The 25,912-nt window shown below is 46.9% G+C and overlaps 1 protein-coding gene across 17 annotated transcripts in view; it reads left to right on the top strand.

Annotated features, from left to right (window-relative positions):
• The window catches only part of SEPTIN6 (septin 6), a 79,897-nt gene extending 55,308 nt beyond the window's left edge, over positions 1 to 24,589 (top strand). For 2 of the 17 annotated variants that reach the window (XM_016942665.3, XM_016942668.3), the window contains exons 7-11: positions 3,156 to 3,324; positions 6,859 to 6,991; positions 10,828 to 11,018; positions 14,934 to 14,995; positions 23,571 to 24,589. In XM_016942665.3, the coding sequence (XP_016798154.1) occupies positions 3,156 to 3,324; positions 6,859 to 6,991; positions 10,828 to 11,018; positions 14,934 to 14,995; positions 23,571 to 23,809 (794 nt within the window). In that variant the 3' untranslated portion in view covers positions 23,810 to 24,589. Of the gene's footprint in view, positions 1 to 3,155; positions 3,325 to 6,858; positions 6,992 to 10,614; positions 10,759 to 10,827; positions 11,019 to 14,933; positions 14,996 to 20,270; positions 21,002 to 21,535; positions 23,368 to 23,570 lie in introns of those variants that run through there. The other 15 variants (XM_016942672.3, XM_063803825.1, XM_063803819.1 and 12 more) reach the window with 10 other exon arrangements.
• Positions 24,590 to 25,912: the final 1,323 nt, after the last annotated feature.

Here is a 25,912-nt window from a genome sequence, read left to right as displayed (position 1 = left end):
GGCCGGGCACAGTGGCTCACGCCTGTAATCCCAGCACTTTGGGAGGCCGAGGCGGGCGGATCACGAGGTCAGGAGATTGAGACCATCCTGGCCAACATGGCAAAACCCCATCTCTACTAAAAATACAAAAAAAAAAAAAAAGACTGGATAGTGGGAGGGTGGGAGGGGGATAAGGGATTTAAAAAAACTACATGTTGGGGCTGGGCGCGGTGGCTCACTCCTGTAATTCTAGCACTCTGGGAGGCCGAAGAAGGCGGATCACCTGAGGTCAGGAGTTCGAGACCAGCCTGGCCAACATGGTGAAACCCCGTTTCTACTAAAAATACAAAAAAAAAAAAAAAAAAGTTAGTCAGGTATGGTGGCATGTGCCTGTAGTCCCAGCTACTCAGGAGGCTGAGGCAGGAGAATCGCTTGAACCCGGGAGGTAGAGATTGCAGTGAGCTGAGATTTTGCCACTGCATTCCAGCCTGGGCGACAGAGTGAGATTCAAAAAAAAAAAAAAAGAAAGAAAGAAACATACCATTGGATTCCCTTTGTATGAATTCCAAAAGGAGGCAAAACTAAACAAGATATATATTCTTAGGAATGCATACATAAGAGTTAAAACTATAAAGAAAAACAAAGGAATGATAATCCCCAAAGTCAGGAGAAGGATTAAGTCTCTGCCAGGGGAGTTGGGGGATAGAGAGGGATGAGATTGGGAAAGGGCACTCAGGGGCTTCCAAGGTACTGGTAATGTTTAACCTGAGTTGTGGAGACATTGGTGTTAATTTTTCAAAAATTCTTTAAATTGTACATACACATTTCATGCTCTTTGTATGTATGATTATTTCACAATTGAAAAGCAATTAGACATATTGTATTACACTCAGGAAAGTTCCTTCTGTGATCTGCCTGACATATGTTAACTTACCCTCAGGGCTAGTCAGTTCAGTGCACAAGACAAGGCCAAGGACGGCGCTGTGGGTAGAAGAGTCTCTGGTCCTCAGAGTCTACAGCTAGAAACTGGGCCGTGGCTGATAGGGGCATCGTGTGAAAGAGTGGCTGGTTCTCTGTAAACTCATCCCTACCACTGGGGAAACACCTGAAAGTGGGTGGCGAGTTGTCCACATCACATACGAAGGCTGGCATGTTTTAGGACACCCCACACACCCACTGGCAATAGCTGGATTTTCCATAGGTAGGACAAGACTGGTTATCAGAGCTGTGCTAAGTTCTGGTCTTCTCTGCTGTTCGGAGCTGGGGATGCTCCACTAGGAACGTTTGCAAATGGTTTCTGGACCCACATTCCCACCCTGGGAATGGACTTGTGGTCTGAGAAACAGGAACCTGAAGTGAGACGAGGAGAAGCCAGTAGACATGGTTCCAATGACTTATTTCATCTGATGTGGACTACTCTGAACCTAAACAAAAAAGGGGGTTTTGAAAGTTTTTCTTGTAAGTCTAAGTTGACTGTTCCGCTTGAATGAGGAAGAAGTTGTATATTGCTCAGGCAGCCTGCAGGGCCCTCGGAGGCACTCCTTCTGACTCACCATTAGAGATCACTGTCCAGAGATGGAGGAGGAGATGGCATATAGCATAGTCCTGAGAAGTTGTCTTACTGATGTCATCTTTAATATTAGCCTGTGTTCTATGACAGCAGGGGGCTTTATTCCTAATTCAGTGGGTCTTAAGCAGAGGGATTATGTGAGCTGATTTGGGCTTTGGAAAGATTAATGACCACAAGGTAGTCTGCTTCAACTATGGCTGACCCACTTATCCCAGACCCTTCTCTGCCCTCACTACCCTCTTCCAGACCCTGCAAGACAGAATCTGGGGTGATTGCCTGTTCACTTCAGACACCATTTTTCCTACTTGTTCAGGGCAAATACCACCATCCGACACAGTGAAGCCATACCTGTAGCCACCTTGACAAAGTGCTCCTCGTGACCTGGTCCAGCCAGAAATCGATTTTGCTATGACTTGGTCCACATCTGTCATTCTTGACCACTGCCCCAAATTGCAGACCTTTGCTTGCACTCTTTTGAGGAGGGGACTTGTTCACACAGGCCAGAAAGTGGGGTCCCCTTGCTCCTAGTCACCACTGCTACTGTCAGGCCATTATCTACCTTCTAAAGAAACCACCTCCTTGGAAGCTTCTACCATCCAGGTGGGCCATGCCTGCGGTCCACACCCCTCCTTGTCACTGTCATCTATCAATATCCTAGTTCTTTCCCCTTATTCTTTGGAGACTTTGTCACCTCCCCTACATTGTCTGGGTTTGAACCCTAACTCTGCAACTTACTAGCTACATAACCTTGCCTAGCCTCATTGACACTTTGCAAACACCATTCCCTTCTCTGGCTGATAAATTGCTATTCTTCCTTCCAGAGTCATCTTAGAGATTTTCTCTTCGGTGAAGTCTTCACTTTCCCAGGAGTTCTTAGGTTCCCCTCTTCTGAGCTTTATTGCAACTTGGCTATCCCTCTATTTTTGTAGTTTTGCACTGAATTGTATTTGTCTATTTGTATCTATTCTTCCTCTAAACTATAAGCTCCTGAGAGCAAGATTCCATCACTTCGTTTCTGAATTCCCAGTGCCTCACACAATACTGGGAACAGAGATTCCACAAATATTGATTGGATGGATGGATGGATGGATGGATGGATGGATGGATGGATAGATGGATGGATGAGTGGATGGATGGATGGATGGATGGATGGATGGATGGATGGATGAGTGGATGGATGGATGGATAGATGGATGGATGGATGGATGGATGGATGGATGGATGGATGGATGGATGGATAGATGGATGGATGGATGAGTGGATGGATGGATGGATGGATGGATGGACAGATGCATATATGCTGTTGTCCTACAAGTGGTGCAGACCAAACATTCTTTTGAGGGTTCTGACTGCTGAATTTAGATTGTGGTGCTACTGACTGTCTTAATAAGTATTTTTATGATATCACAGTTTTTCATTACTGGCATTTTTGTAACCTTTCATTTACATTTTCAGTAGAAAAGAGAGGAGGTAAATTTGCAGGATCTAAATACACAGATTGCAAGGCAACGTCACTGTTAGACATTTTACCTCTCGTTTCATCCATTTCTGCTTCTGCTGGCCTTCCTTTCAACATACTTTCAATACCCCAAACCCTGCTATGCAGTTGAAAACGAGGCCCACTGCGACTTTGTGAAGCTGCGGGAGATGCTGATTCGGGTCAACATGGAGGATCTGCGGGAGCAGACCCACACCCGGCACTATGAGCTGTATCGCCGCTGTAAGCTGGAGGAGATGGGCTTCAAGGACACCGACCCTGACAGCAAACCCTTCAGGTACCGCTCCTGCCAGCCCAGCCCAGCCCAGCCCAGCTCAGCTCAGCCCACTCAGGTGGTGTGGAAGCCTTCCCCTGGAGAATTCACAGGGGAGGCGAGACACGGGTGCTAAGACCTCAAGGAGCAGGGGCGACTCACTTGCCAGTTCTGCTTGCCTGTTCACCCTTTGCCTCTGCACACCTGCCAGGAGAGCTGTGGGGAGCAGGCTTGGGAAGTACCGCCACCTTGCTTTTAAGGGCAAGGGAAGGGAGGATGCCCAGAGGACCAGCAAGGCTGATCACCACACACACATGCACGCATCCATGACAGCTCCAAGCAGCTGCGCTGGGGGGGATCCTCAAGCTGGGGCCCTGTTCCACGAGGTGGCAGTTGGTAACTGTCCTCTGCCCCTCTTTCTTCATCAGGCTCCTGGTGCTCAGACAGGTTTCTAGTCTGTTCTTTACCCATTTCCCCATTCTCAAACCCAGATAGGACCAGGTAGCATGCCCTTACCATGCATCGATGAACTGCAGGCTCTTCAATTGCTGTCCTTAGTGTCTGCATTCAAGTGCAAGTTCTGTTTTGACCGCAGGATGTTGATCATCACTGCCATATTTCTTAAATCAGAATGCTTTTAGAGAAGGGGAATGTTTTTGAAAGCAGGTTATTATGCAGAGAGGAGTGATGTGCCAAGTAGAAGTGTCTGATCTATATGCGTGATGTGTGAAATAAGCCCCACAGTTGAAATTACCACGTGGTGCCCTTTATGGTGGTCAGGCATTAATAAGCAAGTGAGGGAGATGTCTACCAGTTAGAAAGGCTTTCAAAGAGCCTCTGAGATCTTACTCTACCTGTGCACAGCCTAAAGCTGGCCTGGAGTCAGAGCCTAACCAGTCCCTTGGGGATATTTGCTTCAGGAGGGACAGGCTCATGCCCTATATACTGACAGGTGGGGCTGGGGGAAGCCATGCTTGTCTTTTTCTGGTGGGAGCTCCCTGGCTGTCTTCCCCACCTGCAGCTTTCATCTGCATTTGTAGAGGAGTAGGTGTGCTTCCACCTGGTCATTTTGTCTCCTTCCCTCCTCCTTCACTCCATCCTGAATACTTCTGTTTCCTGTGTCTTCGCCTTCTTCACTCCTTCTCTGCCAGCTCCTTCCCATGCTGCATGTAAGCATTCTTGTGCTGAAGAAACTCTCCCTTAACCCTGCTCTTTCTTACCAGCCTCTGCCCTGTCAAGAAGTCCTTGACAGGATGAGGAGAAAGAGTTGTTCTATGTTTACTGGTTCCTCTTCCCCATCTCTCATTCATTCCTCAATCCACTGCAGTCTGGCTTCTGTCCCCAGCATAACCACTCAAATGCCTCTCTCCAAGGCCAGGAATCGCAGACTTGTGGCCAAGTTCAATGTGGCCTTTGGTTTCCATCTTATTTGATATCAACGCAGCACTTTATGCCATTCCCCACTGCCTCCTTGAAATGCTCTCTGCCTTTGGCTTTTCTAGCACTGGCCTGGCTGATTCTATTCCTATCTCTCCTACTATTTCTTCTCAGCCTCCTTTGCAGGCTCGTTTTCTTCACCTTACTCCTTTAAATGTTGATATACCCCCCGGGATTCTTTCCTAGAGCCTCTGCTCCTTTCACTTTCTGTTCTCTTTGCAGCTGGTTCTTTCTACTCTCACAGCCCTAATTACCACCTAGAAGTAGATGGTTCCCAAGCTAGTCTTACTTCTGAGGTCTAAACCCATTAATCCAACTGCATACTGGATGTCCACTCAGACATCCCATAGAGGACCTCCCCGAAAATCAAGCTCTGTACAAATTCATCTTCTGCCCTCTTAAGCATGTGTCTCCAACATTCCCTGTTGCCATTCATGATACCACCATCCGCCTGGTTGCCCAAGGATAATCAGAATTACCTTTGGCTCCTCCCAAGTCCTGGGAGTTCTGCTTCCCTTACTGCTCCCTCCATTCCCTCCCAGCCCTTAACATTAAGATCCTATCACTTCTTCTTTTCTTTTCTTTTCTTTTTTTTTTTTTTTGAGACAGAGTCTTGCTCTATCGCCCAGGCTGGAGTACAATGGCACAATCTCGGCTCACTGCAATCTTGGCTTCCCGGGTTCAAGCGATTCTCCTGCCTCAGCCTCCCCAGTAGCTGGGATTACAGGCGCCCACCACCTCACCCAGCTAATTTTTGTATTTTTATTAGAGATGGGGTTTCACCATATTGGCCAGGCTGGTCTTGAACTCCTGACCTCAAGTGATCTACCCACCTTGGCCTCCCAAAGTGCTGAGATTACAGGCATGAGCCACCACACCTGGCCAAGATCCTGTCACTTCTTACTTGGATTGATGGACAGTCTATCCTTCCCACAGCACAGCCGGGATGGTCCTTCTCATTTTCAAATTGGATCTAGTACTACTTCCTGCTTTAAAACCATGCAGTGTGTACATATCCAATTTTTAAATATGGCATTCAAAGCCTGTTCTCTTCCTCCAGGCTCAGGAACTTCGTCTGCCTCTACTCCACCACTGCCATGGTGCTCTCTGGCCATGTTGAACCTTACCTGGCTCCCCAAGAATGTCATTCTCTCTTCACACCTGCTTTCTTACATGCTGCCCTCTTTGGATCACAGTTCCACCTCTTCTTCACCAGGCTATTGCTTTTTTTTTTTTTTTTTTTTTGAGATGGAGTCTCACTCTGTCACACAGGCTGGAGTGCAGTGGCGCGATCTCGGCTCACTTCAACCTTCGCCTAGCAGGTTCAAGTGATTCTCCTGCCTCAGCCTCCCGAGTAGCTGGGATTACTGGCGCCCACTACGACGCCTGGCTAATTTTTTGTATTTTTTAGTAGAGATGGGGTTTCACCATGTTGGCCAGGCTGGTCTCGAACTCCTGACCTCAGGTGATCCACCCGTCTTGGCCTCCCAGAGTGCTGGAATTACAGGCGTGAGCCACCGCACCCAGCCTATCTCCTATTTCTTTAAAAATAAGCTTAGGCCAGGGGCATCTCCCACTAGACCATGAGTTCCTTGATGGCAGGTATGATGGCTGTTGGCTCTAGAGGCTGAGTGACTAGCATCATGTCAATTAGTACTGAGTCTAGCACATATGGAGTCTCCTCAAGCATTTGTTGAAATAGTTCATTAATGTGGTCAGTTTCAGAGCCAGGGCCTGGCAGCATTGTGCAGTGGGAAAACCCAGATGAAGAGACAGGAGACTCAGCTTCTGGTCAAAGTTCTCCCTCTAACTAGCCGTGGGGCCTTGAGTAAGACACCTCACCTCTCTGGGCCTCAGTTTTCTCATCCGTAGAACAAGAGTATAGAACCAGATATTCTAAGTCTCTCCAGTTCACTAGGGTTGCCCCATCCCCCTCCAGAATCCCTGTGGGCATGCTGTCATGGGCCAAGCCAGGTGCCCACAGCTTTGTGGTTCTATTTTTGTACCTGGCTCACAACTGGGGAAGGGAGGACAGAGGAACCCAGTGAGGATCTTTGGGGCCAGTTTTATCAAATAGGAGTCATTCCAAAGGAAGAAGAATTAACCTGACCATGTTCGCAGTTTACAGGAGACATATGAGGCCAAAAGGAACGAGTTCCTAGGGGAACTCCAGAAAAAAGAAGAGGAGATGAGACAGATGTTCGTCCAGCGAGTCAAAGAGAAAGAAGCGGAGCTCAAAGAGGCAGAGAAAGAGGTAAATGTGAGCCTGGTGATTATTAAAATGTCAAGAAACAACAGCTGCTGGTGAGACTGTGGAAAAATAGGAACGCTTTTACACTGTTGGTGTGAATGTAAATTACTTCAACCACTGTGGAAGACAGTGTGGTGATTCCTCAAAGACCTAGAATCAGAAATGCCATTCGACCCAGCAATCCTATAGATCATTTTATTATAAAGATACACACACACATATGTTCACTGCAACACTATTCACAATAGGAAAGACATAGAATCAACCCAAATGCCCATCAATGATAGATTGGATAAAGAAAATGTGGTACATATACACCATGGAATACTATGCAGCCATAAAAAGGAATCAGAGGATGTTCTTTAGAAGGACATGAGTGGAGCTGGGAGCCATTATCTTCAGCAAACTAACACAGGAACAGAAATCCAAACATTGGGCCGGACACTGTGGCTCACGCCTGTAATCCCAACACTTTGGGAGGCCGAGGTAGTTGGATCACCTGAAGTCAGGAGTTCGAGACCAGCCTGGCCAACATGGTGAAACCCTGTCTCTACTAAAAATACAACAATTAGTGGAGTGTGGTGGCACATGCCTATAGTCCCAGCTACTTGGGAGGCTGAGGCAGGAGAATCGCTTGAATCTGGGAAGTGGAGGTTACAGTGAGCTGAGATCATGCCACTGCACTCCAGCCTGGGTGACAGAGCAAGACTCCATCTCAAAAAGAAAAAAAAGAAAGGAAACAATTACTTCACGATTCTCTTCCACATTTAACCTGTCGCACTCTCAAGGGTTCTCACCAAAGCCCATGACAAGGGTATTGATTTTTTTTTTCAGTTTCACTGAAAAAAAAAAATGTCGGCTGGGCGCGGTGGCTCACACCTGTAATCCCAGCACTTTGAGAGGCCGAGGCGGGCGGATCACAAGGTCAAGAGTTCGAGACCATCCTGCCTAACACGGTGAAACCCCGTCTCTACTAAAAATACAAAAAAATTAGCCGGGCGTGGTGGCGGGCGCCTGTAGTCCCAGCTACTCGGGAGGCTGAGGCAGGAGAATGGCGTGAACCCGGGAGGCGGAGCTTGCAGTGAGCCGAGATCGCGCCACTGTACTCCAGCCTGGGCGACAGAGCGAGACTCTGCCTCAAAAAGAAAAATGTCAGACAGGTGCCTTGGCTCAGGTCTGTAATCCCAGCACTTCGGGAGGCTTAAAGCGAGGGGATTGCTTGAGCCCAGGAGTTTAAGACCAGCCTGGGCAACATACTGAGACCCCGTTTCTATTAAAAATACAAAAAATTGGCTGGGCGCAGTTGCTCACACCTGTAATCCCAGCACTTTGGGAGGTCGAGGTGGGTGGATCACGAGTTCAGGAGTTTGAGGCCAGCCTGGCTAATATGGTGAAACCCTGTCTCTGCTAAAAATACAAAAATTAGCCAGGTGTGGTGGTACGCACCTGTAGTCCCAGCTACTTGGGAGACTGAGGCAGAAGAATTGCTTGAACCCAGGAGGCGGAGGTTGCAGTGAGCCGAGATTGTCCCACTGGACTCCAGCCTGGGCAACAGAGCGAGACTCCATCTCAAAAAAAAAAAAAAAAATTACAAATACAAAAAATTAGCCAGGCATGGTTGCACGTGCCTGTAGTCCCAGCTACCCAGGAGGCTGAGGTGGGAGGAATGCTTGAGCCGAGAGATCGAGGCCACTGCATTCCAGCCTGCGTGACAGAGTGAGACTCTGTCTCAATAAAAAAAAACAAAAACGTCACCCAGCACTTTTAGGAGGAGAAGTGAGGGGATCTCAAAGACAAATGAATAAAAGTGCAACAAACAAAAACCAGGTTAAGGCAATTGATAGGCAGCCCTAGTGACTAGTAAGAGCTGCTTTAGGCCAGGCGTGGTGGCTCATGCCTGTAATCCCAACACTTTGGGAGGCCAAGGTGGGCGGATGACAAGGTCAGGAGATCGAGACCATCCTGGCTAACTCAGTGAAACCCCGTCTCTACTAAAAATACAAAAAATTAGCCAGGAGTGGTAGCACGTGCCTGTAGTCCCAGCTACTTGGGAGGCCGAGGCAGGAGAATCACTTGAACCTGGGAGGCGGAGGTTGCAGTGAGCCGAGATTGTGCCACTGCACTCCAGCTTGGGCGACAGAGCGAGACTCTGTCTCAAAAAAAAAAAAAGAAAAAAGAAAAGATCTGGTTTATACAGCAAGTCTGTCACTCACCCACCTAAGTGACAGTGCCAAATACCCCCAGGACCCGGAGAACTAACCTTCTTCATCGTATGCTGCAAGTGCTACAGAATCCTAAACTCTCTCCTGAATCCATGAAAGAAAGTGAAATTCGGCTTGCTCTGCTCTTACTATTCAGGGTAGTTTATTGCATTCTAGTTTGTGACTGTCTGTGCCTCTTGTTCTCTGATCCACTTACCACAATGGCATGCCAGAATATTCTTTTTTTTTTTTTCCGAGACAGAGTCTCACTCTTGCCCAGGCTGGAGTGCAGTGGTGCGATCTCGGCTCACTGAAAGCTCCGCCTCCCGGGTTCAAGTGATTCTCCTGTCTCAGCCTCCCAAGTAGCTGGGATTATAGGCAAGCGTCACCACGCCCAGCTGATTTTTGTATTTTTAGTAGAGACGAGGTTTCACCATGTTGGCCATGCTGGTCTAGAACTCCTGACCTTATGCCACCCACCTTGGCCTCCCAAAGTGCTGGGACTGAGCCGACTACTGGGATTACAGCACTCCCAAAGTGCTGGTATTACAGGCGTGAGCCACTGTGCCTGGCCCAGAATATTCTTCTTGTTCTTCTTTGGGTTTCTGGTTCTATTCAGGACTAATTAAGCCTCCCTTTAGTTAAGGCTGAGGTGTCTGTACTCATTCCATGTCATAAAATCCTTTTTATTTCCTTCCATGTCCAAAGCCAAGTATTTCCATTGACTGGCTTTCCCATACTGAAGTTTTCTCTGAGATCCATGGTGATCCTTCCTGATTGCAGGGGTTAAGAAAAGACAGGGGTTCCTTACACATAAGAGGTTCCATTATATAATGTTCTAAATACTGGGTTGACCATAGTCAAATTCCTTACTTCTCAGACCTTCTGTTTCCTCATAAAATGGAGATAATAACGGAACCTACCTCATAGGAATGTGGTAACAATTAAATAAATTAATATACATAAAGGACTTATAAAAGTCAGTGCTTAGCCTGTAATTACTCGGTAATTTTTTTTTTTATTTTTTGAGACGGAGTCTTCCTCTGTTGCCCAGGCTGGAGTCCAGTGGCACAATCTTGGCTCACTGCAACCTCCGCCTCCTGGGTTCAGGTGATTCTTCTGCCTCAGCCTGCTGAGTAGCTGGGACTACAGGCACATGCCACAATGCCTGGCTAATTTTTGTATTTTTAGTAGAGACGGGGTTTCACCATGTTGGCCAGGCTGGTGTCGAACACCTGACCTCAAGTAATCTGCCCACCTCGGCCTCCCAGAGTGCTAGGATTACAGGCCTGAGCCCGGCCAGCACTCAGTAAATGTTACATTATTATAATTGATGTTATTATTGACCATGTGTGGTAACTATGGGGACTCTTTTTAACAAAATGTCTGACTAAACACAATGCAGTGTTCCTTTACCATATTCAGGAGCAGAGACTTGGAGATAAAATGGCAGGAAGAGAGAACGATCCAGAGCATGGTGCCTTTGGTGCCATCATAGCAATCCCTGACAGAAATGCCCCCTGAGGTTCCAGGGTCCTGCAGGGTCACAGCCCTACTGGTCCCCACCCACCTGGGCTTGGCCAGGCTGGGGACTGCTCACAGGGGATTCTCTCCAATCTCCCTGTGCTTCCCTGCCAGCTGCACGAGAAGTTTGACCGTCTGAAGAAACTGCACCAGGACGAGAAGAAGAAACTGGAGGATAAGAAGAAATCCCTGGATGATGAAGTGAATGCTTTCAAGCAAAGAAAGACGGCGGCTGAGCTGCTCCAGTCCCAGGGCTCCCAGGCTGGAGGCTCACAGACTCTGAAGAGAGACAAAGAGAAGAAAAAGTAAGTAGCAGGCTGCTCTGGGGTGGTGCCTTCTCTTTCCTCCTGCTCATCCTCCCAGGGCAGGACGTGGCACCTGAAGGGGCTGAGGACTGGTGACCAGAGGTGAGCTGTGGGCTGTCAGACTGGTTGAGGTACCTATAACTGGTCCCAGCATCCCTGTGGCACCTTTGGATTCCCTGAGCTTGGGGAGTTGAGAGTAGCAGAGGGGTGTGGTCCCAGAGGCCCAGCCCATCTGTCCAGCTTGCTCAGGAAAGCCCTGCAAACTCAAGGTCCATAGGAAAGGAAGGGAAAAGAGGAAAAGCAAAGGAGAGTGAGAGAGCAGAAGGGAAGAAAAAAATTAGAGGTGCAGCAATATAAGAGAGGAACAAGGCCGGGCACGGTGGCTCACACCTATAATCCCAGCACTTTGGGAAGCCAAGGCAGGAGGAACACTTGAGGTCAGGAGTCCAAGACCAGCCTGGCCTATATGGCGAAACCCCGTCTCTACTTAAAAAAAAAAGAAAAAAAAAATAGGCCGGGCGCGGTGGCTCACACCTGTAATCCCAGCACTTTGGGAGGCCAAGGCAGGCAGATCACAAGGTCAGGAAATCGAGACCATCCTGGTTAACACAGTGAAACCCCATCTCTACTAAAAATACAAAAAAATTAGCTGGGTGTGGTGGTGGGTGCCTGTAGTCCCAGCTACTCGGGAGGCTGAGGCAGGAGAATGGCGTGAACCTGGGAGGCGGAGCTTGCAGTGAGCAGAGATTGTGCCACTGCACTCCAGCCTGGGCGACAGAGCGAGACTCCGTCTCAAAAAAAAAAAAAAAAAAGAGTTCAAGACCAGCCTGAACAACATGGTGAAACCCTGTCTCTACTAAAAATACAAAAATTAGCCAGGCGCGGTGGCGCGCGCTTATAATCCCAGCTACTCAGGAGGCTGAGGCAGGAGAATTGCTTGAACCCGGGAGGCAGAGGTTGCAGTGAGTTGAGATCGCAACACTGCCCTCCAGCTTGGGCGACAGAGCGAGACTCCATCTAAAAAAAAAAAAAATACAGAAATTAGCTGCCTGTAGTCCCAACTACTCAGGAGGCTGAGGCAGGAGAATCACTTGAACCCGGGAGGTGTAGGTTACAGTAAGCTGAGATCACACCACTGCACTCCAGCCTGGGCAACGGAGTGAGACTCCATCTGAAAAAAAAAAATAGAAAAGAAAGAGAGGAACAAAAAGAACTGCAGCTACGGGCCGGGCGTGGTGTAATCCCAGCACTTTGGGAGGCCAAGGCGGGTGGATCACTTGAGTTCAGGAGTTCGAGACCAGCCTGGCCTACATGATGAAACCTTGTCTCCACTAACAATACAAAAAATTAGCCAGGCGTGGTGGCATGCGCCTGTAATCCCAGCTACTTGGGAGGCTGAGCAGGAGAATTGCCTGAACTGAGGAGGCAGAGGTTGCAGTGAGCTAAGATAGCACCATTGCACTCCAGCCTGGGCGACAGATTGAGACTCTGTCTCAAAAAAAAAAAAAAAAAAAAGAAGTGCAGATACAGGGTAGTGGAAGAAAGAGAGAGCCTTTAGCAGAAACTTGGTGCACCCTCTCCCCACCCTTGCCCTATATCTGAGGTTGCTCACCTCTCCATGGCCGTAGTCCCACCCTCACCCTGCCTCAGTTATTACTCTCTGCAGCCAACAGAATTTAACTGCTGCCAGTGAAGGCTGCAGCTCAGCCCTGATTTCCCACCCCTTTGTGATCCCTCCCTGCTGGCTTAGTTCTGCCTAGCCTGGGGTGCTGAGAACTTATGGGGGAGCCCTCAGATGCCAGTGTATGCTGCATGTGCCCCATCCTCAATCTGTGGAATGACTGTAAGACCTTCTGATCTCCCCTGGTATTAGAACAGTGGCTCCTGGATACCATGTGGGTCAATAATCCTCACCCAACCCCAGTCTCTGCTTGCTGAAGTTACCCATTCCTCATCCCAGAACCGGAGAAAAATATTTCAACGGGATCTAGAAAAACTCCTGTGGTGCCCTTGTGCCCTGCAGTTGTTTGTGCAGTGTGGCTTGAGGAGTTCCCAGGTGGACTGTTTAGCTGTGTCTTTACTGAAGGGTACTGAGGATCCAAAAGGTGTCCATGGTCATTGCCTTCTGTTTTCAGCCATTTGTTCCTGGACTTAACTATGGGATATTTTTGCCAGAAGGAAGAAACACCTTCCTTTCCTCTGGCTTATCACTTAGGAATAACATGGTAACTTTTGCATAACAGTAAAATATGTTATATTTGAAGGCATTCAGCTTTGCAATCCAATTACTCTTTATGCAAATGTGTAATTTAAACATCTTGGCCAGGTACGGTGGCTCACGCCTGTAATCCCAGCACTTTGGGAAACTGACGCAGGCAGATCACCTGAGGTCAGGAGTTTGAGACCAGCCTGGGCAACATGGCGAAACCCCGTCTCTACTAAAAATACAAAAATTAGCTGGGCATGGTGGCCCACACCTGTAGTCCCAGCTACTCAGGAGGCTAAGGCAGGAGAATCACTTGAGCCTGGGAGGTGGAGGTTGCAGAGCCAAGATCATGCCACTGCACTTCAGCCTGGGTGACAGAGTGAGACTTTGTCTAAAAAAAAAAAAAGAACATCTTCACCAATTAGTCCAGAAATTTTTCTTACTGAATCTTAATACTATATGTCAAATTCACTGATGAATGAAATTTTTTGGTATTACCTGATGGATAAAGTTCAACTAGCCAGAAAAAAGTCTCTTTGGACACACCCTGTACTGTATTAACTTATCTGTCATGGTGTATTAGTTGCACCAGCAGGAATGAATTCCTATTTTTAAGATCAGAAAAATCTAAATTTGTCATCCAGCTGTAACCTGCTGCCTTCATAGTCCTGTGGTATTTGTTAACTCAGTACCTGGGGCAGTTTCATAGCCTGCTTGTGGGAGTTAGGAATTGGTTTGTTCAGGCTACAATGAAACTATAAATATTCCCTATTCAGATGTTCAGTAAAAGTTCTTCTTACATCAAGCTTTCCCCTTGTTGCCTCATACTGACTGACTTCTCCCACCCCAGGCAGGAGACCCCAACAGGGAGATACCCCTCTCTACTCTCCAGGAATATTTGGGGTTGGTGACAGTGCCCCTTTCCAATTCTGAAATGGGTGAAAACCCTGCTGGCATGTGGCACCTTATATTAGCAATAAGGGCCTAACAGAATGACCTGTCTTCTTCTGTACTTCCAGATGCAGAAGTGGCCCTGAGTCTTGGCTTCTTATGTAATTTCATGAGCAATTTGTTAACTTCTGGAAGAGCCACCGTTAGACCTGTGCTACCCTCCTCCCATAGTCACGGTAGTGAGTTTTGAGGGCAGAAATGGTGGTAGTAGTATTTCTTCTTGAGAGATGGTGGTTGGATCTAAGAGTCACATATTCAGAATTTCCTTTAGCTGCCCCTAAAGAGATTAAGAAAGTACTGGCCAGCCGTGGTGGCTCATGCTTGTAATCCCAATACTTTGGGAGGCCAAGGCGAAGGATTGCTTGAGTCCAGGAGTTTGAGATCAGCCTGGGCAACATAGTGAGACCTTTGTCTCTACAAAAAAAATAAATAAATAAACATTAGCTGGGCCTGGTGGCACTTGCCTATAATCCCAGCTACTCAGGAGACTGAGGTGGGAGAACTGCTTGAACCCGGGAGGTTGAGGCTGCAGTGAGCCATGATTGCGCCACTGCACTCCAGTCTGGGCAACAGAGAGAGACCCTGACTCAAAAAAAAAAAAAAAAAAAAGGAGTATCAGTGTTTCAGGGGTTCCTACCAGTCCACCCTTCCCACTTCCCCTTCCTGCTACTCCTAATCACCTTTGACCTCTAACCCTTCATTGTTTGTGTCAAGTCATAATATTTGATTTCCCCTCATGCTCACTCCATCTTCATCAGCTCTTACTGTTTTACAGTTAACTCTGCTGTTTGCTGCATGCTGCATGAGACCCAGGGTCCTGGTAAGCTTGATTAACTCTAAATAGAACTGGCAGTGGCTTCTAGAACATATCTCCCCCAATCCCGCACCCCCAACACAAGCATCTAATCGTAGAAGAAGCTGCTTCATTGGTCTAGCTGGTTTTCTCTCGTGACTTATAATATGCAGAAATAGTCTGGTGTGGTTTCAAGTGTACATGTGGAATGCCTGCCTGCCTGCCTGATTAAAGTGAGGGGTCGTTTTCAGACTTTTGCTGCTAGAACAGCTGGGTAACACAGGTGGATCCTGTGATCAGTATTTGAGGTTTCAGTGTGGGAAGTTTTTTTCTTAAAGAGCCATAATCGGGCCGGACGCAGTGGCTCACAGACCTGTAATCCCAGCACTTTGGTAGGCCGAGGAGGGCAGATCACCTGAGGTCAGAAGATTGAGACCATCCTGGCTAACACGGTGAAGCTCCATCTCTACTAAAAATACAAAAAATTAGCCGGACATGGTGGCACAGGCCTGTAATCCCAGCTACTCTGGAGGCTGACACAGGAGAATCGCTTGAACCTGGGAGGCGGAGGTTGCAGTGAGCCGAGATTGCGCCATTGTACTCTAGCCTGGGCAACAAGAGCGAAGCTCCATCTCAAAAACAAAAGGAGCTATAACCATTATTTTCAAAACTAATGAAACCGTGGTGATGAGAGAAACTGGGTTTCACAAGCTCCGTCCTGCAATGTCACAGTCAGCATCAACCCTCTCCCATCCCCCTCCATCAGGTTTGAGAATGTCCAGAGTCAATGGAAACTCACTTCTCTGTTTCCCGCTGGTGGCAGTTTCATATCTGAGGGGTTCAAGTTCTCAAATTTCCTTTGACTGTACCCCTCAAAACCGTAATAAGGCTGAGAGCAGTGGCTCACGCCTGTAATCTTAGCACTTTGGAAGGCCGAGGCGGGCGGATCACCTGAGGTCGGGAGTTCGAGACCAGCCTGACCAACATGGAGAAATCCTGTCTCTACTAAAAAGACAAAATTAGCCGGGCGTGGTGGTGCATGCCTGTAATCCCAGCTACTCGGGAGGCTGAGGCAGGAGAATTGCTTGAACCTGGGAGGCGGAGGTTGCAGTGAGCCGAGATCGCACCTTTGCACTCCAGCCTGGGCAATAAGAGCGAAACTCCGTCTCAAAAAAACAAACAAACAAACAAACAAAACCAAAAAAAAAAAAAACCCATAATAAAAGCGGAGGAAAATGAAGAGATCTTAGAAATTATAGAGAATTCCTTACATTTAATCCTACAAGTACTGGCTTCATGAAAACCTCTTATAAGGAGATCAGCAGGTAAGGATTCCTGAGTGCTAGATGTTGTGTTAATAGAAGTTTATAAAGTTTCACATAGTTTATAGGGAGACTGAAAGCAGGGATTAAGGACCTTCTATCTCCTCTACTAGACTCAGGTAGTGGATGGAAAGGAAATACAAACATTTTTAATTTAACATAATTAGGGGTTTTTTTGTTTGTTTGTTTCTTTTTTTGAGACGGAGTCTCACTCTGTCACCGAGGCTGGAGTGCAGTGGCACAACCTCAGCTCCCTGCAACCTCCGCCTCCTGGGTTCAAGCAATTCTCATGCCTCAGCCTCCCAAGTAGCTGGGATTATAGGCATGTGCCACCATTCCTGGCTAATTTTTGTATTTTTAGCAGAGACCGGGTTTCACCACGTTGGCCAGGCTGGTCTCAAACTCCTGACCTCAGGTGATCTGCCTACCTTGGCCTCCCAAAGTGCTGAGATTACAGGTGTGAGCCACCGCGCCCGATGAAGGGTTATTATTATTTTTTTTAAACTTTACCGTGGAAACTTTCAAACATGAGCAAAATAAGAGGATAATACAGTTCAGCCCCCAGCCCAGCCCCCAGGCAACCATAAACATATGCCTAATCTTGTTTCATCAATTACTACAGACTTGCTGAATTATTATAAAGCAAAACTATATCATTTTATCTGTAAATACTTTAGTATATATTTCCAAGAGATAATGATTCTTTAAAAAAACATAACCACAACCCCACCATTATCACACCTACAAAATGAACAATAATTCATTAACATGAAATGTCTAGTCAGTGTTTGAAACATCCCGGTTGTCTCATAAATGCCCTTTTACATTTGGTTTGTTTGGATCAGGGAATATAAAATATAGAGAAGACTTTTCCCCACTCACCCATGTAGTTTATGATTTAAATGGAGAGCCTGCTGTTAGTCACCAAACTGATTGCCGCAGCTATTGCACTGGGGACTCGGGGCAGCTGGCAAAACATCCTGCTTGGAAGCAAATCCTGAAGAGGAAGTCCATAGAGGTTTCTGCAACATAAGGCCCATGAAACCGGGCCAAAGGAAACAATCTTAAAAGAACAGTGACTTGATTTACTGTCTGGCTTAACAGCAAGTCTTGGAGCCCCTGCTAGTTGACTGGAATTAAACAGCAGATTTCCATTTAGGAAGACAGTCAGTTCCTAGAATGCCTGTCCATTCTTTGCACTGTATGTAGTTCCAGTGCCTAGTGAAGTGTCTGACATGTAATAGGAACTCAGTTCATGTGTTATGTTCTTTGTTCCCCCATTTTTAATGAGGTGAGCAGGAAATATGTATTCTAGTTAATGAGATTTCAGTTAATTCAGGTTTCACTGCACGTGGCTTGACACAGTTGCTTACAGGTTTCCCCAAGTAAATCATTGTTAGTGGCCATTCCTAAAATGAATTCTGGCAAAACTATAATTAAAGCTACACTTTACAAGTGAGAGGCAATTGGTAAACAGCTGGAACAGGCAACCCCAACCCCAAGTAGGTTGGCTCTTCCTGGCAGGCTTCTCCCTGGCAGACCACGAAAGCAATTTCAGACCAACGAGTCAGGGGAGGCTTTGGCTCCCCAGGATCTGAAAGCAGCAAAGGCAACCCGCCCCCTCCTCAAAGCCCTCATTCAAGAGGTGGATCACGAAGGCCACCTAGAATGCAGGCAGAGTGAGGCTTACTGTGCCTCCACATTTTGAAATTGCTTGAGGCACTACTTATAGCTCTCTGCATTTGTAAAAGCGATTCCTTTGTGACCCCCTACATCGTTGCAGATACTCTACCTCAATCATTATTGGTCCTTAGGAGTGCACAGTATATGGATAGTATACACACATCAAAATACGTCAGCCTTCCCATGAAACCTAGAACATAGGCCATTGCAGTGTTTTTTAGATTACTCTTCCCCTAGGAAGTAGACAAAGAATAAAAATAAGATATGAGCATTTGTATAGCTTTTATTGCTTTCCAAAGTGTTTTTTTGTTGTTGTTGTTTTGTTTTTGTTTTTTGTATAGTATCTCATTTTATACTTACAACAGGTCTGTGAGGTAGAGAAGGAATAATCCCCAGTTTGCAAGATGAGTAAATGGAAGCTGGGCGAGGTGGCTCACTTATGTAATCCTAGCACTTTGGGAGGCTGAGGTGGGAGGATCACTTGAGCCCAGGAGTTGGAGACCAGCCTGGGCAGCATGGTGAAACCCTATCTCTCTATTTTTTTTTTTTTTTAAGAGAGTTGGCTGGGCATGGTGGCTCACGCCTGTAATCCCAGCACTTTGGAAGGCCGAGGCAGGAGGATCACCCGAGGTCAGGAGTTCAATACCAGCCTGGCCAACATGGTGAAACCCTGTCTCTACTAAAAATACAAAAATTAGCTGGGCATGGTGGCGGGTGCCTATAATCCCAGCTACTTGGGAGGCTGAGGCAGGAGAATTGCTTGAACCCCAGAGGCGGCGGTTGCAGTGAGCCGAGATCGCACCATTGCACTCCAGCCTGGGTGACAGAGCAAGACTCCATCTCAAAAGAAATAAAAATACACACACACACACACACACACACACACACACACACACACCAGCTCTGGGCCCAGCTGTGACTCTTTGCGGCCACAGGCAAGTCTGTTGACTTCTCTGTGTTTCTTGGTCTACTCATATGAAATGGGGATCAGTTCTACTTGCTGTATTTATGTCACAGGAATGAAATTTACATGGAAGAGAGGTCAAAGTATTATTTAAGCACAAACCAATGATGGGTTTCCATAGTTCACATTTTCAGGTAACTGTGGTCTGGACCCTAGAACAGAGTTCTGCAATCATCCCCATATGCTCTGCAAACAGGTCTTGCCCCAGAGTACCAGTTAGCTGACTAGGACAGCTCTAAGGATCTCCTGGGGTGAAACCTCAGCCTCCTCTACTTTCCCAATGGGACAGGAAATGCAGTGGCTAGAGCCTGGGGCTCTATCCAGTGGCCTGAGGCCACTTAGAGATTTGTGGAAGGTATTCCTGTACAAGGTATTGGGTGGTGGTGCTGGGGGTGGGTGGTGGTGCTGGGGGTGGGTGGTGGGGGACACTAGTCAGGACCTAGTCATTAAGAAGAGATAGGCCAGGCTCAGTGCCTCACGCCAGTAATCCCAGCACTTTGGGAGGCTGAGGCGGGTGGATCACTTGAGGTCAGGAGTTCGAGACCAGCCTGGCCAACATGATGAAACCCCCGTCTCTACTAAAAATACAAAAATTAGCCGAGTGTGGTGGCAGGCGCCTGTAATCCCAGATACTCAGGAGGCTGAGGCAGGAGAATCGCTTGAAATTGGAAGATGGAGGTTGCAGTGAGCCAAGATCACGGCCACTGCACTCCAGCCTGGGCAAAAGACCAAAACTCCATCTCAACAACAACAACAAAAAAGAGCCGGGTGCAGTGGCTCACGCCTGTAATCCCAGCACTTTGGGAGGCCAAGGCGGGCGGATCATGAGGTCAGGAGATCGAGACCATCCTGGCTAACACGGTGAAACCCCGTCTCTACTAAAAATACAAAAAAAATAGCCGGGTGTGGCGGCGGGCTCCTGTAGTCCCAGCTGCTGGGGAGGCTGAGGCAGGAGAATGACGTGAACCCGGGAGGCAGAGCTTGCAGCGAGCCGAGATCGCACCACTGCACTCCAGCCTGGGTGACAGAGCAAGACTCTGTCTCAAAAAAAAAAAAAAAAGAAAGAAAGAAAGATAAAATGTATTTTTGTGGTTGTTGATCATTATTTTGCTGGCTAATGCCACTGCTGCCATCATGTGGGAGTGTGTGTGGAGTGTATGAGAGAGAAAGCATGTTCCCCGGAGCCAATGCAATAAGACCTTAAGACCATCTAACATAGCTATATTCTAATTTAGCCATTAGTCCTCATTACTTAATTTTCTTCTGACTTTTTTTTTTTTTTTGGTACATTAATCTATCCATTCATTAACTCAGCTTCTCTTTTCGTTTTCAGTTTGGGCTTCCTGTAGACACCCTTTTCCTGCGCAACAGAGCTGGGCCTCCCTTTCTCTAATTTCCCCCTTAACATGCCTGGGGGGCATACAATCCAACCCGCGCCCTCTCCTCTCTTCCTGCCAAGGTTTATAGAAACCTGAGAATCTGAGGGTGATGTCTGGCCGCTGGTCAAGAAGCCAACATTCATGTGGCTCGCAGATGCATCCTGCATCCCAGTCCCCCTCCCAGCACCCCCAGCCATCCCCCCTGTCTTCCCCCACATCTTTGCCAGAGGTGTGACATGGTCAGGGGGCCCATCTGCTACTCTTCCCCACCAGCTCCCCCGTTCCAGTTCTGGTTGCTGTTAGTTTCCCTGAGGTATTTGCAACCACCATGGCTGGGTAACCACCAATCAGCACAGCTGTCCCCTTGGTCTCCTGTATCCCAGTCACTAGTCCTCCCTGGTCCACCCCACCCTCATCCTCAGGAGCCACAGCCATTTCTTAGAGGGTTTCAAAAGGACAGCCTTTGGCGCCTTTTCCTTCTAACCTTTGAGTCCAGCCCTTTCCAGTTTTCATTCACTCGAAGTAACTGCACTCAAGCTGTGCTCAAAATCGGCAACGCATTTATTTACACCAAGCCCTTCCCATAAAACACAACTGCTGAAGAAAATAGCAGACGTTTCCCCTCTCTCTAACTCTGGGTATCCCACAGATGCAAAAGGGAGAATAAACCTGAATATTATTACCAGCCTAGAGTCTTGAATGATAGCCTTACCGAATTCTTCTTGTGAGGTATTTCAGCATCTCGGGGGGTAATTTCCGGAAGGGCTCCATACTGTCCCAATAAGGTGAGGCCAGTAGCAGGAATAATAAATCCCACTTTGTAGGCTGGAAAACTGAGCTGTCAAAAGAATCAAGTGTTTGGGGGTTTGCTCTGATGAGTCTTCTAGTTCATTTGGTGAATGTCATGATGATTTTTAACATGCATTTTGCATGCATCCCCCAATAAGAAGAGATGAGACTCGGCCGGAGAGAAGAAAAGGCCCTTAACTTTCTTTCCAATTTAAGGAGTTGAGAGTTTAAAAATATTCCAGCCCTAAGTTTTTATCATGGGTCCCATCTGATAGTGGCTTTGGGAACCTCTGTGAAGTAGAGAGCCCTCCCTTGTCAGGGTTATGAGGCACAGTGGCCTTTGGTGTTTGGCCAGTGACAGTGTGAGAGATGGAGTTGACCTGGCAATGATCTGTGGCTAACATGCCGTCTCTCTGCCCTTCCTTTGCAGTAATCCATGGCTGTGTACTGAATAGTATTCCCCGCTACAGCTGGACTGGACTCCATTTAGCCTTTTAAGCCGAGGTTCCTATTTTAACTGACAGCTTTCCTTTGGGGTGCCAGGCAGCCAGGCCCCCCACCCCTATCCTGCCATGTACTTCAAGCTCACTTCTTTTTGAGTTCCGCAACTTGCTCCTGCCTCCCAGCCCCACTGGCACTGACCATGACCACCTACTTCTATTTTTTTTTTAGAGTTTCTTTTTTTTGATCACTTACTTTCAAAGCACACAGTCAAACAAGGTTATGCCAAATTTCCAGGCCTTTTTGAAGTATTGAGAAGGGGAAGGGGATTTCTCACTTCAATTATAGATCATAATAGGAAGCAAAAAGAAAAAAATGAAAAGCAAACATATGCACGTACTTTTCTTGTTGACAAAGCAAGAATGTAGGTTTGCTGTGTAGGTTTGGTGCTCTATTGATTGGTGAGTGACCAGAGCAAGTATGAAGGTGATGCTGCCAAAGCACAAGCCAGTTTCTTGGGAAAATTCAAGTTACAGTGGAGTATTTTTTTGAAGACCATATGCTTGGAGGTAGAAACAAACCAACGACCAAAAAAAAAAAAAAAAAAAAAATCTGCTCAGATACTCAGCCAGTAGCTCAGAGAGATGCTGAGTTAGGCCTGTCAGGTCTCCTTGGGAAAGGCTTCATATTTGCAACTTTGATGATTCTATGTCCAGCTTCAGAGCTGCTTTCCCAGAAATTCACGCTTAAACAACCAACCGGTAACCACCACTTCCCCACACCGCCGCCGGGTAATTATTTGCATTACAAACCGGAGGCGCCCTCATTTGCATTTGTGTACAGATTAACTAGTTAAGGCTTGAGAAGCTCTGAATAATTCAAAAGTATTAGACCCACACAGCCTTGGAGAGACCTTCAGAAACTAAGGAGGAGTTTTATATTAAGGGAGACATTTTAGTCAGTAAGACGATATAACCTACTTACTCCGTAAGGGGAAATGAAGGCCCAGAGAAGGGAAGGGACTTGATCGAGGTCTCACTTCTGTTTCGAGGCAGAAGCCAGACTAATTTTCATGCCTCCTGACTCCCAATCAGTTTCACAAAGGGATTCAATCTGTTTATATACGTTACATTCCTGGATACGAGGTCTTTTGATGTTCAGAGTAACTGACTAGTTAGTATTAGAAGACCCTCGAGGTTTTTTTCCACAGAAAAACATCTGAAGATGGATTGGGTGAGGGCTGGCAAAACGAAGGCATGCCAGGCCAGCTCCTTAACCCAATGACCCAGTGATGCTGCAAGGCTGGAATGGGGTCCAGGAGACTGTGTGTAACAGGTGCCCTAGGTGACCCTTATAATCAGGGAAGTTTGGTGAACAAAAATCGAACCCATGAGTGAACATAAATTAAAAAGTTGATCAACCTATTAAAATGTGTATTTCATTGGGTAGCTTTTCTCACTGTAGACAGATTTTTTCCTTCTTCAATGAAAAGGCTTTTAAATTAGTACAACTGTTACTATTTAAAAAAAAAAATACCCTAAGTACTCTGTTTACTTCTGGTGAAACAAAACCAGTCATTAGAAATGGTCTGTGCTTTTATTTTCCCAGACTGGAGTGGCTTTTCTGAAACACACACACACACGTACACACACACACACACACACACGTACACACATCCCTCACTTCTCTTAAGCCAAGAAGTTTGCTTTCCCTAGCTGCAGTGTAGATGGCTCTTGTTTTTGTTTTTTTGTTTTAATCATTTGGCATTCACATGTGGCTGTTAATATGTGCTTGTTTTTAATTAAAACAAGAAGCTTTAAACTGGTGTGTGGTGTTCTTAAAACCTTCTCAGCAGATTTCCCCGTGGTGATGGCCCAGCAATGACCCCCATTTCTAACCTGTCTTCTCACACTACAATCTGTGCTACCTCAATATTGCCCATTCCCCTCCCCCTGTCTTACTTTGAATGTCCTCTTTCTTTGGCTAATTTCATGTTTTCTTTCTCTTTCTCTCTCCCTTTCCAGCTTTTTTTAATCTTGTCTTCAGCAGCTGCACTAAGTCTAAAGGAGAAGACTGCCATTATAGAAGAGTTAGGGTTCCATATTGTCTCAAATCAGAAATCAACCAATTTCCTCTCCCCTCAAACTGCAAGCACACACACATACACCACACCACTCAACAAGTGTTCATGTGTCCCTGTGTCCAGGCAAGAAGCTCTCTTCCTGACTCACATGGTATTTTAAATGGAAGTGTCTTGTCCTAACTAACAAGGCAGGAAAAGAACCATCAGAGCTGGAAAATGGACGAAATGTAACCTCAGAGAAACAACTACAGGACCACTCACCCAAGTGTAAGTGACTGGGGCAGGACACCTCAGCTGTGGGTATGAAAGTACTGTTCTGTTCACAAGGTTTTGTTTGAGTTTTATGTTTTTCTTTTAAACATTTCTCTGGTTCGATGGGTTGACTGTCTGCAGCCACTGTTAAACATTTCTGAATATGCAAGAGAAAGTCAAGTGACATTTGTATCTTCTTCAGCATTCGCAGACCTTCTATAGATTCCAGCAAAGGGGGAAAATGTATCCACTATCTAACACTTAGGTAGAGAAGGGAGGGGGTTTAAGCTTAGTGAGGGCAAAATTACTCCATTCCACCTTCCAAGACCAGTTAGGGTTTTGAGAGAGGTTTCTGCTCAACCTGGGATCTGGAGGGAGAGCTTTGATGTTGGTAAATCTGCCTTGAATTCATTGGCTTAACTTGCATCAAAATACCATGTGAGTGTGCTCATTCTCATATATCCCCTACCACCATCACCACCATTCTGCTGTTCAGTGTCTCTTGAGAGAGCCTCTTTGCATGTTTTCCAGAATCTGTGTGTGTTTTTCCTTTCTTCTCCTTTGTTCTTTTTGCTCAAAGGTGTGACCAGTCATTGCCCCTCTGGGGCTTTCATTCTCCAGGAGAAACATCCCAGAACCAGCACTGTTTAGCCTGATACCTTTCTAATGTCCATGTCAATTTTCAATAAAATTCAAAGAAATGCTAAATGGCTGTGTGATCTGATCTTAAGTCACTGGGTGATGCGGCCCACCACGGTTTGCCTGGGGAGTGGGTGGCTGCCTTCTGAGTGGGTGATTTGAAGGGCTCAGGGAGGCACCACCAGCCTATGAAATCTTCCTAGATGGGTTGCCATCCCCCGTGCCCACCCCCTCCAACTTTATTCCAGCTGGGCCTGAAATTCCCAACACCTGGGGTGGAGGTGGGCAGGAAGTCCTCCACTTTTTCTTTATTAGCATGGATTCAACTAAGTTGAGCTGATTATCATTTAGTATATTAGATGGAGAACGTGGAGCGCCAGAGCCTACGGAACAAGATTCAGGTGAGTTTTAATTCTGGCAGGAAAAGAACTCTATGCCACGTGTCTTCTCTCATTTAATCCTGTGATGTGAGCATCCCCCAAAATTCATGGATATGACTATTCTTTATGACTCAAAAAGCATTCTATAGATACTAAGGAGTATTTTGTGTCCTGGGTCTACTAGAGAGCGGAGCCTCCCATCCTCCCAAGCATTAAAGTAGGCAAGAGAGAGAGTCGTCACTTTAAAGAACTCTGGTGGCCCTTAGGAAAACGAATTTTCTTCAACTTTGTTTTCCTAAGGGCCAGGGTGCAGACATCAGGGCATGCATCCTTTCCTTACAGAGGCCTGGAGGCTTCAGAAAATATCCACGTATATAGGCCTGGCTCTGCGCAGCTCACACACTAGGAGACAGCCGAGTGAGACAATACGTCTGTGACGTTTGTGACGTCACTGAGCAGAGGCAGGCACTGAGGTGTTATGGAAAATTACAAGCCCTGGAGCCCTACAGACTTGTGAGCTGTAAGCAAGGTGGGCAGATCACCTGGGGTCGGGAGTTTGAGACCAGCCTGACCAACATGGAGAAACCCCGTCTCCACTAAAAATACAAAATTAGCCGGGCGTGGTGGTGTACGCCTGTAATCTCAGCTACTTGGGAGGCCGAGGCAGAAGAATCGCTTGAACCTGGGAGGCGGAGGTTGCCATGAGCCGAGATCGCGCCATTGCACTCCAGCCTGGGCGACAGAGTGAGACTCCATCTCAAAAATAAATAAGTAAAATAAAAATTTAATAAAACGTCTCCAGAAAAGGAGGACATCAGTGATTGCCTTGCCATGGTCATTGTGAGGGCTACCTGAGCTAATGTAAGTTAAAGACCTGGGCGTTCAGTCAGTGGGCTCCCTTGTTAAGGACTGAGTTTTCCCTGTACTAGAAAGTACTCACCTGGCCAGGTGCAATGGCTCACGCCTGTAATCCCAGCACTTTGGAAGGCCGAGGTGGATGGATCACTTGAGG

This window comes from Pan troglodytes, chromosome X, assembly GCF_028858775.2.
Source record: "Pan troglodytes isolate AG18354 chromosome X, NHGRI_mPanTro3-v2.0_pri, whole genome shotgun sequence".
Taxonomy (NCBI): domain Eukaryota; kingdom Metazoa; phylum Chordata; class Mammalia; order Primates; family Hominidae; genus Pan; species Pan troglodytes.
Note: the sequence above shows the minus strand (reverse complement) of the source record. Positions and strands in the feature narration are given on the sequence as shown.